The 17,128-nt window shown below is 38.7% G+C and overlaps 1 protein-coding gene across 10 annotated transcripts in view; it reads right to left on the bottom strand.

Moving 5' to 3' along the window:
* ARHGAP8 (Rho GTPase activating protein 8) overlaps positions 1-17,128 on the bottom strand; it is a 103,760-nt gene that overhangs the window by 71,777 nt on the left and 14,855 nt on the right. For 9 of the 10 annotated variants that reach the window (XM_068951447.1, XM_068951506.1, XM_068951524.1 and 6 more), the window contains 2 exons: positions 8,206-8,317; positions 4,843-4,980 (listed from right to left, as the gene is read on the bottom strand). In XM_068951447.1, the coding sequence (XP_068807548.1) occupies positions 4,843-4,980; positions 8,206-8,242 (175 nt within the window). In that variant the 5' untranslated portion in view covers positions 8,243-8,317. Of the gene's footprint in view, positions 1-4,842; positions 4,981-8,205; positions 8,318-10,813; positions 10,895-17,128 lie in introns of those variants that run through there. The other variant, XM_068951498.1, reaches the window with a different exon arrangement.

The raw sequence follows: 17,128 nt of genomic DNA, 5'->3' as shown, positions 1-17,128 counted from the left end.
AGAAAGTGTAAAAGAAAATACAAGGAAAGCAAAGAAACAGCAGTTTAGCCAACCAGAAAGGGAACATAATCTACTTGTTTTGTGAAGGGGAAATAGTGCCAGGCTATTCTTTTAATAAGTTATATTCTGGTGTAGAATGATTTGTAGTATATTTTCAAGATACCCAACCCTAAAATCAAATTCACATTCATATTTGAATTCGGCACTTTGAGACATCATTTATTTTAATAAGCCTGTTGCTTTTAAGTGGTTGAAATCAAATAATATTTAAAGTAGACCCTTTTATTTTCTCAGGTTCAGCAAGAAAACGTGTCCATATATCTTGATGTAATTAACTCAGTTTTATCTTAAAATATTATGCTACTACTTACAGTCTGATGTTTGAAAGTGAGAAATGCAATAAAGAAGGATTTATTTCCTTTGACATTCTCAGAAGAAAATAATTGGAGAAAGAAGCAGCAGGAAAACTGGCCCAGAATGCAGAAAACCCAAGTTCAATTCCTGCTTGTGCCAGAGGTATTTGAACCTATATTTCTATGACTGGGGTAAATTCCCTCTCTCTAGAGCAGGGAGCATTTTTCATTGCTTTCCATCTTTATTCTGAAGTTCCCTTCATAACAATTGAAAGGAAAAAATGACAACACTCAACTAGTTAAGACATGAAACCCACATTCAAATCTGTTCTTGTGCTGCAAATAGCTTATGAACTAGAACCCTAAGCTTCTTGAAAAGTACCCAAGGTCTCTCCAGTTGACTTTTGTGTTTAAACACCCACAAAGCAAAAAACAAAACAAAATAAAACAAATCCCCACACTCCCCCACCCCCCATGGTATTCATGAAATAATACCAGAGATCAGGAATATTTTGGAAATAAAAATTGGATAAAGTAAATCTTCCTTTAAGAAAAAAAGCTTTAAACCCAGTTCCTTCCCACGACAGTTCAATTTATACACCATGGATCTGCTCTTGAAGGTATTGGGGGGAAATGGCAAAGCTGCCACTGACGTAGACTGATAATTATAAAGATGTGTCTCTTAAGCCTATTTGCTAACTCACTACTGTTTCACTGTTTGGTAATTCACTACTGTTTCTCCTTATATGCTACCAAAACTAAATTACTACTTTAACTTTCATGGCTGGATCTATATAATACTATTTTAAACAGTTTCTAATACACTGGTCCAACACCAGAAATGGTCACGAAATGAACTGGAGCTTGGAAAAAAGTATGAACACTCTCTCTGAGGACATGCTGAATACCTGAAATTTTTAAATATAACTAGAAAAGACAGATTTTGCTTCCATTAGCAAGTTTAGTCTAATACATAAAAGGACGTAACTTGGCATTAAGGAAATCACAAGCATCCAAAATAAATAGCCTTCTATTCAATCAGCACACATCCAAAATAAGGTACCACAAGAAATTATCAGCAATCTTCTTATAAAAGCAAGCTATAGAAAACAAGGAAGCTTGATGCACCATATATGCTTTATATGTCCCTTCATTTTTGCCCTAAAGAAAAATAAAATCTTGAATTTCTTTTTAAGCAACAGTCTGAAAATTCAAAATGAAAATGAAAAAAAAAGCATTGGAGCACTGTTGCCATTTATGTATGCTTAAAGTAGTCAACACACTCGTATTAGTGGGATAAATCACTGTGTAGTAAACAACTACTAAAACTGGTACCTTTCAAAAATGTCCTCTATTATAAATTAATTTGTATTTACATAGTGTAAAAATACACTCAAAAATCTCCTTTGCAGATAGTCAAAGCTATTGTTATGGAAAGTAAGTAAAATTCACTTTAATTTACTAGAAATGAGGTGGAATTTTAGGTTGTTTCTTTTTTTAAATAACTATTGGAAACTAAATCACTGTAAGAGATGGATAAATTACTGCAAATAATTTCATCTAAATTCTGTGTTCTCATTCTTCAGTCACGTCAAACAATACATTTCATTGTCTTTCAATCACAGAATTAAAACAGAAGGAACAGCTTGTAGAATTGCTTTAAAACAGCCATTCAAAACACTGAAATTATACTTCGTCTTATTCAAGGAGATTATTATGAATAGCAATAAACTAGGTAAAAATCATTTAAAAATGTTTTGTTCTCAAAAGAGACTGGTCTTTTCCAAGATGGGAAAGAGGCATGAAGAGCTTGCCCTTGCCGCACTTGATTCTAAATCCAGAAAACATTCAAATGTGACTCAACACCAGTTAACACTGCGGATAGAAGTCTCATTTTGTGGAAGTGAAGTGTGTCTTCTGATGATACTTTTACCTTTTGCATGTTCTGCATTCATACGCACACCTCTGCGTTCTCTTCTTAGGTTACGCTATCAAAATTATTTATTTTTGTATTCTGCCTTCGGAATCGTGCCTGCTGGCTTGTGCTTTGCACTTCAATTGTCCAGTGTATTTGCAAAACCCCATCATATAGCTCCGATGGATGTGGCAGCTAAATCTACTCTTTTTCCGAGTTTGAACAAGTCAGGGGACCTTTTCCCTCCCTTCACAGTATCAAAGACTACAGCATTAACGAAAAAATCATTACAGATAATCAAACATTTCAGCCAAGATTTATCTTGTGAATACTTCTGTTTGCTTCAGTGGAGTTACAGCAGGAGGATATAACATTTGGATTTATTCCAAGCAAACACTGATATGGGGCAAGTTCTAAGACAAAGCAATGGAAGCTCCCAGTAGTTCTCTTAAAAAAAAAAAACATTGAAGGTCTCACTTTGGACTACACTGAGGTACATTCCCATTCTCTAATACAGAAATAAAGGGAAGGAAATTGCATAAAGTTAAGCCAGGTGAGAACTGAGCCAGGGTTGGAAACACTAGTTAATATTCTGCCCCCCCTGTATGTCCTCTGTTTCACCAGCAGTAAAGCATGAATTTTTAAAAGGAGCTGTTCCAGTATATTTCAGTTTCTCATTCCAAAATTTTCCCCCTTTTCTGAGTTTCCCCACCATTTGATATTCTCCGAGTCAAAAGACGCTGTCTGTCTGAGAATATGAAAGTTAAGGTCTTTGTTTGCCTCAGTAGTAAGTAAACTGTTATTTATTTACCTTTTTAAATCAGCAAGGAATGTCTTACTGGCCACTTGAGCAGAACACAGTAAGACTGCCAATTTGTTCCCCCGCCCCCCAGTAATGAGGGATGGAAAAGAAGAGTTTTTTCAACTGCAGACTCAGAAGTTTCAGCTCAGCATCAGGCACTCTACCAATACCTGCAAAAATCATGACAGTTCCTCTAAGGGAGACAAACCTAACAAGGATCCTTTAGAATCAGCATCAGCTAAAAATTTGTCCGTTTAGAAACAGACAAATATCAAGTGTTAATATAAAACTTCCAACTTCCAGGGCAGTTTTGAGGAGCAACCACAAACAGCTACTAAGTAGTTGTGCACGATTAGGGTAAAGCTGAAGCAGTAAAATACATGGCCTGTCACACCTCGATGTGGAGTATATCAGCAGGATAAAAAACCCTTGAAGGAGAGCTCTTAAAACATTACCATATAGCATTGGCTAATACAGCATATGGGAGAGGTTCTTAGATGGACCGTTATAGTGACCCTGGCGTTTCCCGTGTGTCTATTAACAGACCTATTTCACACTCTCTCAGTTTTATTTCAATTATTTCATTAATAACTTTTGTAACTTGGTATTTCCCCCCTCCCAAAGCTGGTGCTTGAGTGAGAAACATCCTAGTGGGTCAGCGGGTAGTAGCTTTTGAATCACAAGAGTTTGAATCTGTTATTCTGCCGTCGATGCATTGGAGTCTTATGTTGGGAGGAGTTTTTGATGAAGGTAAAAAGTAATTATTATCCTGTGTATAACTAGCTTCAAGAGGAGAAGTTAGCATTGGTAAAATTCTCTTCCCACTATAGTCAGAAGTCAAGTCACCACTGATTTCACTATCCTATTCAAGTGTATCTCATTAGAGAACTGGTTTCCCTAAAGTTCACATTCACTTGGATTAATAAACCAATGAAATGACACTCTGTTTATGGTTCTAACTCAGGAAGGCACAGATACATACACCCTTCAGATCATGGCTTTCCAGGAAGGTCACAATCTAGGCGCATTAAAACCTGAAGTGCAAAAAGTGTGTGCAATCTAACATAGTCTGCACATGAGCAGTGTTGAATACTGCTGTTTACTTCTTTCTTCATTCTTAAGTTTAGGAGTGTGATCATAATGTTATTTTAGCAAGCATGTTAATACCAAAAAAGAACCAAGAGTAAAAAAACTTGCAATGCATACTTTAAAGAGGTGTTTTTATTTCACAGATGTGCCTACTTGTCCTATTAGTATGTTGCCAGAAAGATTTTAAAATAAGTAACTGTAAACATCAAATGATTCAATATTCAAATATGGTATGTATCCGCAGCTTCGCTCCATCAATGCATCAACAGTTTCCTTTCTGCCTCTTATTAGTTTTTATACAGTAACCTATATCTCTTCAGTTGCACTTCCCTTCCTGGGCAGACTATAAAAATGATTAAATGCGTGGCTTCATAATACTTCAGGTTATTCAGAAAACAAAGCAGCTTATCACTCAAGTAAACCACAGATCTGTTACAGTCAGTATTTAGGCTTCAAATTATGATATATTGTAATGGTTATATTTTAAAGCAAGATTAAGCTCAAATATTCGCCTCATAATTCATCTGTAGAAAAACACAGGATCACGTTATTACTATTCACCTGCTTTTCAGGATGAAGGCTGAAAGTATTTACATGATTCTGATGCATCACTGAGGAGTATAGTAAGAAAAATGTGATAAGGGGTCTAGTAAACTGAAGTTGCACTCTCTTTCCAAACATACCTGCTAATTGAATGATGCCATGTCTCGCAACATCATAGTAGGGGTGATTAGTATTTAGCTCAGGATCCTCAAGTGGTGGTGGAATAAGTGTTTTTTCCTGGTCAGATTGTGCATCTTCTGCTTCATCTTTCTGCAATTCTAAAGGAGCAAGCAAGAATGCTTAAGTGATAATGAACAAAGAAACGCTTCTGCCTCTGATACATTATTAAAAGGCTGAATTTTAGCTCAGCTCTGGCAAAAACACAGGTCTTTATCTGCCACTGTTACATCTTCAAACCAGTTTCTTGCTTTTTCCTATCCTCATGTGTGGGAAAAGCAACCCCATAATACCTCACAGCCACCTTCATGTCCTCCTTAAAATTAGGATCTGCTGCGATGCTCACAAAAACCTCATTAACAATTGGACAGCTGGCATGCTGTGACCTTGCTATTCATGACTGCTGGTGTTGTCTCCTCATTTCCTACACTCGCACAATCTGCTTGCGGTATCCATCTACAGCTTCTTGTTTTTTACTTTGAGCTTGTCTGTATGGGGTGTTCATGTATGGTTAAGTATGCTAGCATGCACATTCATAGCTACTCCACATTAACACCCTATGTGAACGCTCCCTGACATCAGACTCGTTGTCTTGCATAAAGATATCGCTAATGCTCACTGACAGTTTCACATGGGGAACGGTCTCAAAGCAGTGACTGTGTTGTAAATTGCTGCACAACGTAACTGCGGGCTAACTTCTCTAAGCAGGTTAAGTCTTCACTTGGACCAGACATTCTGAATTTTCTATAGATTTTAGCACAGCAAGATCTGGACCTACCATTAGCGCTGTATCTCAGTACTATAAAATACTACAAACAAAACCCCATCTTAGCTCCCTCAGAATCCACCGTTTCCTTGAAATTCATTATCCTTCAGAACTTCCAATAGGCACAGCAGTCAAATGTCCATTCAGCATACATTTCAGCTAAGTCCTGAGTGAAGGTGCAAACATCTGCTCAAAAGCCCAATGAAATCAATGGGCTTCTTTTCCCTAACTTCAGCAGATCCTGAACTAGGCCCTCAAAGCAAAATCTACTCTGCACAAAATAAGCAACAAAAAGTCAGTCAGTCCTGTCTTCAGGGTTTTTTTTGTTTTATTTTGTTTTGTTTTCAATCTTTTTCTAAACTGTTGCACGGTTCTAAAAGAGATGATCTTAAGTACATAACCAAATGAACACAGATTCTGGGAGCATGATGCAAAAATTGCTGGTGCTAGTGTGTCTACACTATTCAAATGAATGTTCTCCAGAAACTGACTGGAATAACATTGTACTGACCCGCTAACACACAAGTGTCTTGATGGCTTAAAACACCAAAAGCTGCATTTAAAGAGACAAATTAATATTCTGCTAAGGTATACCACCCCTTTGTACATCAGCTACCTCTTTTATCGTGCAAGTCATAATAAGATGGAAATAGCAGTTTAACCTATAACACCATTAGTGCCACTTAGAAAGGTACTTCGATAACGTTTTGCTTTCTGATCCTCTGCGTATTTCGCATGCCTTGACCGCTACTTGAGACACACCAGGGCAGAAAGAATATATTAGGTATTGATTTCAGTCAGTTTTATATACAGTAGTTAATAATTGTTAGAGAAAAACTCTTACTAAATATTTCTGAATGTTTTCCACTCACAACCTCCCAGTATCTTTCTCTCCTATAAACAGCTACGTGAAAGTTTTATTGTCTCATTTTTATTTTTAACATGGTTTTACTAAAAATGCATTTCACAAGGATGAAAAATGCCACTAATGGCTGGGCTTCTAAAAGACAAAGAGGAGTTAAGAAAACTTGTGTTTTTTTTTTTTTTAAAGTTTATGTCTGCCCTGAATTCATATTAAAGTCTCCACAAAAAATAAATCAGCAGACCTGGTAAGTCTTAGAAAAAATATCTGCCTTTAGAAATAAACCATTAGAGTCTTCCTCATACACTAAAAAGAAAAGTCGTACTATTAGCTCCCAAGTGTGTATTTTTCTATCTTTTAAAAATGTACCATATATAAGAAAACTATAGTAACCTTAACTGGAACAGTATTCTTCCACTTTAGAATGATTCTGATCAAAGAGCTGGGAAGAATAATACAACACCATGCATTACATGATTTAAATACTTTTAAAAAGGGATGAAATGGTGAAATTCATGTTAAAGCTGGGACAGTCGGTACAAAGCGGCAGGGGCCAACCCCTTCTGTACAAATTTATTTTGTACTATGCAAAATAATAGACAGGTTTCCAAAAAGAAGAGGTAGGGATTTGTGATCAAGTATAGACAGCCATCTGGCTTTCAGACATGAGATAAAAACCTGCAGAAACAAAGTAAAAAGTACATATGCATGTACATCTGTACTGCAGTTATTCACAGAGACTATAGTCCCAACAGCAATCACAAACTACTGAAAAGCTAGTTATCCTCATATAATAAGATAATTCTTTTTTTTTGTTTGTTTTTGGGTGAACAAGAGGTCTGGCACTCGAGAGATGTTTCATAATAAACACAAATTAAAAAAAAAAAAGATTCATTGTTCCGAACCGACAGAGACCTGAGCTCCATTTTTCTCCTGCAAATGATAGGAGTTTATTGCCCTGCTTCATGAGGCATAGCAGAGAATCATCTGTTACTACTCACACTGTTACTGCTGTTAAATCCTGACTGGGAGAGAACATGAAGGGCCTGATTCAAAGCTTTCTGAGTTTGATGGGAAAATTGCTTTCAATGGATTTTGAATCGGGCCCTAGGAGTAAAGAGGCCTGTCTGCTGCTGCTGAAAGCCATGACATTTGGAGAAATCAGAGCTAAGGTGAAGGACAGGAAAAGAGGGATGGGGGATGGGGACGGTAAATAAATAAATAAGAAGATTTGAAAGACTTGTGCTCTGAGGTTCAGCCTGGCATCCCCAAAAAGACAGGAAAAAATTTAATTCTGATTTTTCAAAACGATGAGCCTCCTAATTCCATGGTCAAATTGCTCAGCTTGACTAACATCTTTGGAGATAACATGTAATACAGCAATCTCTATGCCCACTCAGTACTTGCCTCTTTGGAGTAATGACTCCCATTTGTGCCACAATACGTGATAATGGTGATATTCCAATAGCCTCGCATTGCACTGGGAACATATACCAATAATTCATAAATGCTGCATGTAACCTTCAAACCTAATGGCTTTAATAGGGCACACATCAGTACAGCAGCTGTAACTCATACTGCATTGCTCCAAGTAGTATTACAAAATGCTGGTGAAGCTTCTCACTTACTGAAGATGCTCTATTAAATCACCTGCAACGCCACATAGACGCCATTTGAAGTATAATAAGAAATATTTACCTATTTCAGCTAACTTCTCATAGTCAATTTCAGACATGTTCCCTTTTAAGAAGAAGTCTATGCAGATCTTGCTAACTGATTCTTGCAGGATGAAATGGTCCTTGGGTCAATCCTATAATAATAAACAAAAGTTGCTGTCATCATAGCGTGGCATGTTTTATACACTATGCAGATACAGAAAGAAAACAAAAGCCCCACAAAATCTATTACCCAATCATTGTTGAGGAACCAGCTTATTTGCATTTGGGCATCACTTCCTCACAACAAAAAGTATTATGAAATATTTTTGAAAGAGCAATCCAGAAAAAGACTATATTTAATAATAGGACTTTCAGCAAGGGTGATCGGCATTTATTTGTTTTTTTCTGTCTTCAAAATACTTACATAAGACATGTTTTGATAACAGACATGAGAATTACAGAATCACAGAATCACAGAATCGTTTAGGTTGGATGGGACCTCTGGAGATCATCTCGTCCAACCTCCCTGCTCAAGCAGGGTCACCTAGAGCATATTGCCCAGGATCACATCCAGACGGCTTTTGAATATCTCCAGCGAAGGAGACGCCACTACCTCTCTGGGCAACCTGTTCCAATGCTCTGTCACCCTCACAGTGAAGAAGTTTTTCCTCAGGTTCAGATGGAACTTCCTGTGCTTCAGTTTCTGCCCACTGCCTCTTGTCCTGTTGCTGGGCACCACGGAGAAGAGATTGGCCTCATCCTCTTGACACTCCCCCTTCAGATACTTGTACACGTTGATGAGATCGCCTCTCAATCTTCTCTTCTCCAGGCTGAACAGGCCCAGCTCTTGCAGTCTTTCTTCATAGGAGAGATGATCCAGCCCTCTAATCATCTTGGTAGCCCTCCGCTGGACTCTCTCCAGCAGTGCCATGTCTCTCTTGTACTGGGGAGCCCAGAACTGGACACAGTACTCCAGGTGAGGCCTCCCCAGGGCTGGGGAGAGGGGCAGGATCACCTCCCTCGACCTGCTGGCAACACTCTGCCTAATGCACCCCAGGATCCCATTGGCCTTCTTGGCCACAAGGGCACACTGCTGGCTCATGTTTAACTTGTTGTCCACCAGCACTCCCAGGTCCTTCTCGGCAGAGCTAATTTCCAACAGGTCAACCCCCAGCCTGTACTGGTGCATGGGATTATTCCTGCCTAGGTGCAGGACCTTGCACTTGCCCATGTTGAACTTCATGAGGTTCCTCTCCGCCCACCTCTCCAGCCTGTCCAGGTCCCTCTGAATGGCAGCACAGTCCTCTGGTGTGTTAGCCACTCCCCCCAGTTTAGTATCATCCGCAAACTTGCTGAGGGTGCACTCTGTCCCTTCCTCCAGGTCATCGATGAATATATTGAACAAGACTGGGCCCAGGACTGATCCCTGGGGGACACCACTAGCCACAGGCCTCCAACTTGACTCTGCGCCGTTCACCACAACCCTCTGAGCTCGGCCATCCAGCCAGTTCTCAAGCCACCTCACTGTCCACTCGTCTAGCCCACACTTCCTGAGCTTACCTAGGAGGATGTGATGGGAGACAGTGTCCAAAGCCTTGCTGAAGTCCAGGGAGACAACATCCACTGCTCTGCCCTCATCTACCCAGCCAGTCATTCCGTCATAGAAGGCTATCAGATTGGTCAAGCATGATTTCCCTTTGGTGAATCCATGCTGACTACTCCTGATCACCTTCTTGTCCTCCAGATGCTTAGTGATGACCTCCAGGAGGAGCTGTTCCACCACCTTTCCAGGGATGGAGGGGAGGCGGACAGGCCTGTAGTTTCCTGGCTCCTCCTTCTTGCCCTTTTTGAAGACTGGCGTGACATTGGCTTTCTTCCAGTCCTCAGGCACCTCTCCTGATCTCCAGGACCTTTCCAAGAGGATGGAGAGTGGCCTAGCGATAACATCCGCCAGCTCCCTCAGCACTCGTGGGTGCATCCCATCGGGGCCCATGGATTTATGGATGTCAAGTTTGGACAAAAGATCTCTAACCCGATCCTCCTCCACCAAGAGAGAGTCTTCCTTTCTCCAGCCTTCCTCTCTTGTCTCCAAGGTCTGGAATTCCTCAGGACTGGCCTTAGCAGTGAAGACGGAAGCAAAGAAGGCATTCAATAACTCTGCCTTCTCTGTATCCTTTGTCACCAGGGCACCCGCCCCATTCAGCAGCGGGCCCACGTTTTCCCTAGTCTTCCTTTTGCTATTGATGTATTTGAAGAAGGCCTTCTTGTTGTCCTTGACATCCCTTGCCAGATTTAATTCCAACTGGGCCTTAGCCTTCCTTGTCGCATCCCTAAACCCACGCCTCCAATTGCAATTGAGTATTGCACTCCTGGAAACACTTAACTCTTCTTAATCTACCTACAGATATTTTGTTTCTCAGATGAAGAAAACCCATATTCTCATGTCAAAGTCACTTATTCTATTGCAGCTTTAAGTTTATTACAGGAAATGTTCTCAATCTCGTATTTTACATGAAACAGCATCATGAAAATTTCAAGTGAGCATTAACTTATATAAAAATAAAAGCCCAACACTTCCTACATGTAATCATTGCTTTTTGTCAAACGCTCTTAGGAGTGCTTTATAAACATAAAACTAAGTAACATACTGAATGTGAGTATCAGGAACCGAGAATACAGTTTAGAAGATCTGTCTTCCCAAGTCACTGCTCTGAACAGCAAATAAGAGTACTTTCCTTAAATTAAAAAAATTGGACTCAGATGGCTGTGGAGGTGAAAAAGAAATCAAGCTTTTCAAACTCTTGCTTTAGTTTAATTTAAAAATCTATGTTTAATACCTGTTTGGTTTCATCTAAACAAGTATTAAATAAAAATAAAATAGGTACACTCATGGCTAGGCTGTTGAGAAAATGCATACGCAAGGACGTTCTTCTCCCCTGCCAAGAGTTTAGATATTATATTGCTACTTCAAAGCACTATCTGAATGCTAGACATGATTCCTTTTTTTTTTTTTTTTTTAAAAACTTGAGAACGGACACATAAGTTGTTATCTAGAAATAAAATACGATGATGCTCCCATCATCAAAGCAAATATACATCTGCTAGCCTGTAAACATACGTTTACCTATTTTGCTGAATCAGGGACTAGTCATCGGAATGATCATAATTTTTACATTTGGGACCTACAGAGAGGCTGTAAACTGGCTAACGCAAGGTCTATCCTTCGGCTTCAGGTTTATGCAGGCAAAATGCAGTTGCGTCCTACTCTATGACTACAACTCCCAAATACCACAGTAAAACAAGTGCTTGCTAATAACCCTAATATTTAAAAGTGCTTCTGATGGCTAACAAAGATTTCTATACATTTTCAACATCGTTTCACAGACCTGAGAGTAATGTAATAGTAATTACCACCAAAGGCAACCATGCATTTCTACAACATGTTGTTGCGCAGATAAAATATGAACATGGTTCTACCACTTTGAAGATTTTCAATTACTTTATAATAATCTTATTTGATTCTTATTGAAAATAATAGCCGTCATTCATGGGGAATTCTCAGTTTAGAAGCACACAGAAGGAAAAGTCTCAGTAAGAACAAAACAGAAAATTTTGCAATTTCTCATTGAACAACAACTTTATTTAAAAAATTAAAGCAACTTTGGCCCACACATATTTCATGTCATGTTATTCTTACCACATGGCATTTGAAGTGATAATGCCATTGTTATTTTTAAATTATCATGCAAATAAAATACTTGGTGATTGATATTCCAGCTGGTAGTTAATTTCTTCATTATTATTCTGAGTGGTATTTAGACATTTGTAAAATTAACAATTAGTGACTAGCATGAGAGTGTTTTATTTAGCAACTAATTTGTTGCAGGTATTCTAGATGACTTACTAATAGACACAGTTTGCCCATTAGTAATTGGTATATTATCTGAACATGTGTACCTGGGATGGTGAGGAGAAAACGGTATAAGTATCTAATTCAAATAGACAACATTAAAAAAATGCTTTTAAAGCAAAATAAGGTGAAGTAAATGGAATGTTTCTACCTGATCTGAACTCTTTGTGCCCAACTTTTTCCCTAAGTAAGATGCCTGAATTTTTTAAGAAAGTTTAGCTTTGATACTGAGATTTTTTTTTACAAGAAGTTCCAAATTAAACCTACAGCTCACAATTGTATCCAACTCATCCTAGCCTTCAACTACACCAAGTTTTTAAGGCAGGCCTTTGAGCTCTTTACTGTGGTCAAGTTCCAGCTTCAGCAAGTTCTTTGTAGCAATATCGAGATTCTTTTCCTGTTATGTTCTTCTGTTCAGGTTTCACGAATTACCACCAGGGCTCAGCCAAACTTTCAGAATGACGAAAGCCAATGTGCAATTTCTCTGATCTTCACAGATTCTTCATCCCCACCTAGTACTTCCCAAAGACCTTATAAAGAAATGGGACACCACCTCCCTTCTACAAGACCTATTTATGCCAGGCTTTTCCCTCCTATTGAATTTTACCTTGTGATCATAAATGTGACCATAAGTCATAAAAACTAGCATATATCTTTGACACTGTAATTGTTTTCAGATGAGGTGAATAATGAAAGGCTCAATGAAGTGACGGAACAGAAAAAAAAAGCCTTCTTCTTAAGCCTTTAGTTGGAAAAAAAGCAATATAATCTTTCTGCTGTGTAACAAGGAATCAAAACCAATTCCTCCCTAATATTAATTCCTTACACTATCGTTAGGAGTGGTGACTCAATCTGAAGAGGATAGATTTAAACATCCCCTCCCCCCCCACAAGTTGGCTGGAAAACATCCAGCTTTTAAAGAGCTAAGTTACTATACAAGTGAGAACAACTATGGTAGCGTTAAACATTTGCAAAACATTTTTAATGCACAAAGTTGCCAGGATGCTAGAAATAATTTAGATGGAATCAAAGCAGAAAGGAGATGGGGAAGAAACCATCTGCCTAGTTTTCAGCTTACTGCTCCCTTGGGGTAGCAATTAGAAAGTTTCCAGTTACAAGACAAATTTACTGTAGCACCCTCGGAAATTGATTTCCTTTGACCGCAGCATTCTCTGTTCCTAAGAGATAACATAAGCTCCTTAATAGTGTTCCACGCCACGTATCACCGTTTCTAGTAAACGGTCAGATTTAGTGCCCTCCCCCCCCTAACCCCACCAAAAAAGGGGGAAAAAAAAAAGGCAAAAAAAGACCCAAATTCTAAACCTTTTATTAATAAACTGAAATTTGGAAGTATTTTACAAAATACCACATTCTATATCCCTCCACAGGCAGGGTTATTACTTACTGACATCCCTAAAAGAGCGCTGCTTTTTTGAAAAGAAAGGCAGTCACACACAGAACGGCTTGATAATGAACTAGCATCTCTGGATGCTCCAAACAAAGGCAAGGGATTCCTCACAACATTTGTCAATGTACCGACGACTTCTTTGATGCCTATTCCTTTTGTTCATTCAGCTGTCAGATGGGTTCTTTTTCAAATTTAAACCATGTGGTTTCTCTTCATTTTTTTTCCTAATGTTCTTGTCTTCAACTGATAAGTCCTTGTGGCTTTTAAAAGGTGTGAGACAGCATACCAAGTAACATTGGTATGACATTTACATTCTGATAAGAGGGCAATTTTACATACATATCTGCCAAGGGATATAGTCTACCAAACCAGGAAGAAAAAGTTTCAGAAGATTATTTTACATTATCATTTTTACATTATTTGACATCTCCAATTTCATTTGCTTTAACATGGTACTAGTTTTTCTTGGCAATATATTGGTGAAAATTGGCTAGACCATGCATAGATAGGAAGTAAACATCAAGAGGACTGATTGTCAGAGCGTACAAAGTTGTACCTCTTTGGGTGTCCTTTTATTCAGTTCAGCTAATGCCAAAAGCTTATTTGGCTACTCAGAGCTTCTGCCTCATTCTAGGTCAATTTTCAAATGATAGAATAAGGAAAAAAAAAAATCAGGAGAATTATCATATTTTCACACACATCACTCATGGTTTATCTTTTAAAAAGCAAACTCTGGTTCAGCAGCTCAGTAGCTGTACACTCATGCAAGTAATATGAGTAATAGAGCTTATCCCAGCATTTCTTTCCCGCTATTGCTCACTCCGTTTTCCCATAAATTAGTCTTTTCCTCCATTAAGCTTCTTGGCCCAGATCCCTCAGCATCAATTCCCGTCCAACTCTCATTCCCTCAGCTCCTGCTCCTGATTTTGTATGAAAGACTATGGGTGCAGGTTACCAGAGGGTATGGAGTACTGCAGACTCGCTTTAAAATACCATGACTTTTTAACATTGATGTTATTTGAGATGTTGGTCACAACTGAAAATATGGAAAATCCTTTCTTCTTCAGAGTTTCTACAAATTATCATATCATAGAACCTGTTAAGTTTCACCTTTTGGTAGGTTTTTTTTTTTTTATTTTTTAAAAGTCTATATCTATCATACTAACACTTCCTAACACTCCTCTTTCCTGTTCTCTCCCTCTATTCTCTCTTGCATCTTTTATTTCCTTGTGTCAGGCTAACAATTGGCAAAAGTTTAGGTGTAGGGCCCTGCTTCCCCCATCATGAAACCACTGGATGGCCAGAGGCATTTGCTGGGCAAAAAAGTACTTTTCTGGGACAGCCGGTGCCACTTTTGCCTTCCTAGCACAGTGACACTGTGCAAGTGCACTGCTGCTGCCACATGCTGGGAGAGGCACTGGGGAATGCTGCAAGCCAGGAGCACGGGGAGCAGAGGAGGTGCAACACAGCCCCACAGGCACAATCCTCCTGCTGCTTTAGCTTCAGCCAGCACCAAGCCACGAAGGGAGAGGGAACCAGTGACCTGCAGCCATGCGCCTTCTTCAATCTATCAGCAGCTTGCACGCTCTGGAGAATACAGAGGGTCGTAAAGCAAGGCCTACACTCTGCAATACAGTTGTGTAGGTTTGTGACATGGATACCCCATCGTACTATGCTGACAAGAACGGAAATGGGAAGCATGCAAGCACAAAAAGAAACACGTGGACGAAACTGTTCTTAAAATGAAGTGGCTCTCCAGTTTGCCACAGTGACTTCTTCTTTCACATTCAGAGCAGTACAGACACAGCTTCTTGTTTGGACTCTGCAAGAATGATAGCTGCATAATGATTTGCTGCATTTTGTATGCAGCAAATAAAGTTGCATGGGCAGTTTTGCACGGTTCTGAAACACCGAATACAGTACTTTTCAAATTGAGCATATTTGCCTTTATAGGCCCCACAGTATTTTAGTATTACTTCTACAGATCAATATTGATGAAAAGTGTTACTGAACCTTGAAATTAAGGAAAATTTAAACAGCTTTAATTTTATTCAATTTTCTATTTGGGCTCCAATCCTAAAAATTCTGATTTACTTAATTTTACTACTGTAATAAGTTCTATTGATTTTGGTGCAAGATAAACAGGCATAAATTCAAAGAACAAGCCATATCTCTCTGAAATGTCGAAACATTTTTAACCAATGTTCCATGAAAATTTAATTTTAAAAGAAAAAAGGATTCATCAAATTTTTAAGAAAACATTACTTAAGAACATGAAGGATGACGGGTCATACAGAGGTTGGAGAATTCCTTTCTAAAATGAGAAAATAATTTTTTTTTTTGAAAACATCAATGCAAGTTTAAAAGAGATTATTCAACTATGTATTGGTATTTCAATCAGCTTTAAAGGTATAATCACTGCCCTTAAATTGTTGCATGACGTTTTTGTGTTTATGTGATATGAAAAATCAGTTAAGGCAAAATATTGTAAATATTTCTGCATTTGTCAGCATGAAATTTGTGCATAAATTTTTAACAGGATTTGGGTTCTTACACACTAACACTCATCCCACCACGTCCAAGGTAACACTGTGCTGCAGTATCAATTTTGTGTCCAAGAAATAAGGTATGAATTTAGCTGTTTTTAAGGCTACAATGAAAAATGTTCTCTTAAAGTGGAAGACTAGAAACAAAAATTAAATGCATACAACCTAAAAAACCCACACACTTTTATCCATTATGTTTCAAATCAGTCTGGGAGATTTTGAGCTTCTTTTTATGTAATAATCAGAGACAGACCGAAGCAGAGCGTACACAAAGGTTAATTCCTGTGATGGATTTAGACACAGCCTTGAAAATAAGGTAGAGAGGGAGACAGATGAGTATCTGTGCTCTGTCATACCAAGTTACACACTGATCAAACAGCACTGATTTCTCTGGAAGCAATTTTATACTAGTCTCATCCATTCAGTGCTTTGAAAATAGGAGAATACTGCTTACTCGGTATATATTGTCCTAGACTTGGGGAGTTCATGTAGCTGTTTTTTCCGGTATTTACTCCTGGATAAATTATAAAGCATTATTCTTTAAATATCCAAAAGCCCAAAGCATCAGAGTTCCTTTGTTTCTTTACTCAGGTTTGCTTTATCTCTGTAAGCCAAATTATATTGGATACTAAAGCACACTTGTCTCCTTTCCCCTTTCATAATACACTATATAGTTTGGATCCATCTAGGTACGCTCTGATGTTACATCAATCCTGAGGACAAAGCTTTGCAAAAGAAAGCAATATCAATTTGTCTTGGCAAAAGAGATATTAAGAAAGTCGAGATGACACGTTGCACATCACTATTACTGAGGAAAGTGCTGTGCACATACTGGAAAAGCCCACCTCCACTGAAAGATTATATGAGGTTTTGATGCCACACTTAAAATGTGGCTTTGCTCCTCTAATGCCTGGGCCGCTTGGAGTACGTCCACATACTTCTGGGCCACAAAAAATTAACCCTACATGGCAGAGCAACTACTGCGGACAGAGCGCTCTGGTTATTTGGCACTTCGGTGGTCCCCATCCCTGCAATGCACGGCACAGACTTACCTACACAGCCTGTCCCGCCAAAACCCTCATTCCTTCCTCCCAAGCAC

The sequence above is a fragment of the Struthio camelus genome, chromosome 1 (genome assembly GCF_040807025.1).
Source record: "Struthio camelus isolate bStrCam1 chromosome 1, bStrCam1.hap1, whole genome shotgun sequence".
In the NCBI taxonomy this organism is placed as follows: domain Eukaryota; kingdom Metazoa; phylum Chordata; class Aves; order Struthioniformes; family Struthionidae; genus Struthio; species Struthio camelus.
The sequence above is the reverse complement of the archived record's forward strand: the minus strand, read 5'-3'. Positions and strand labels throughout refer to the sequence as shown.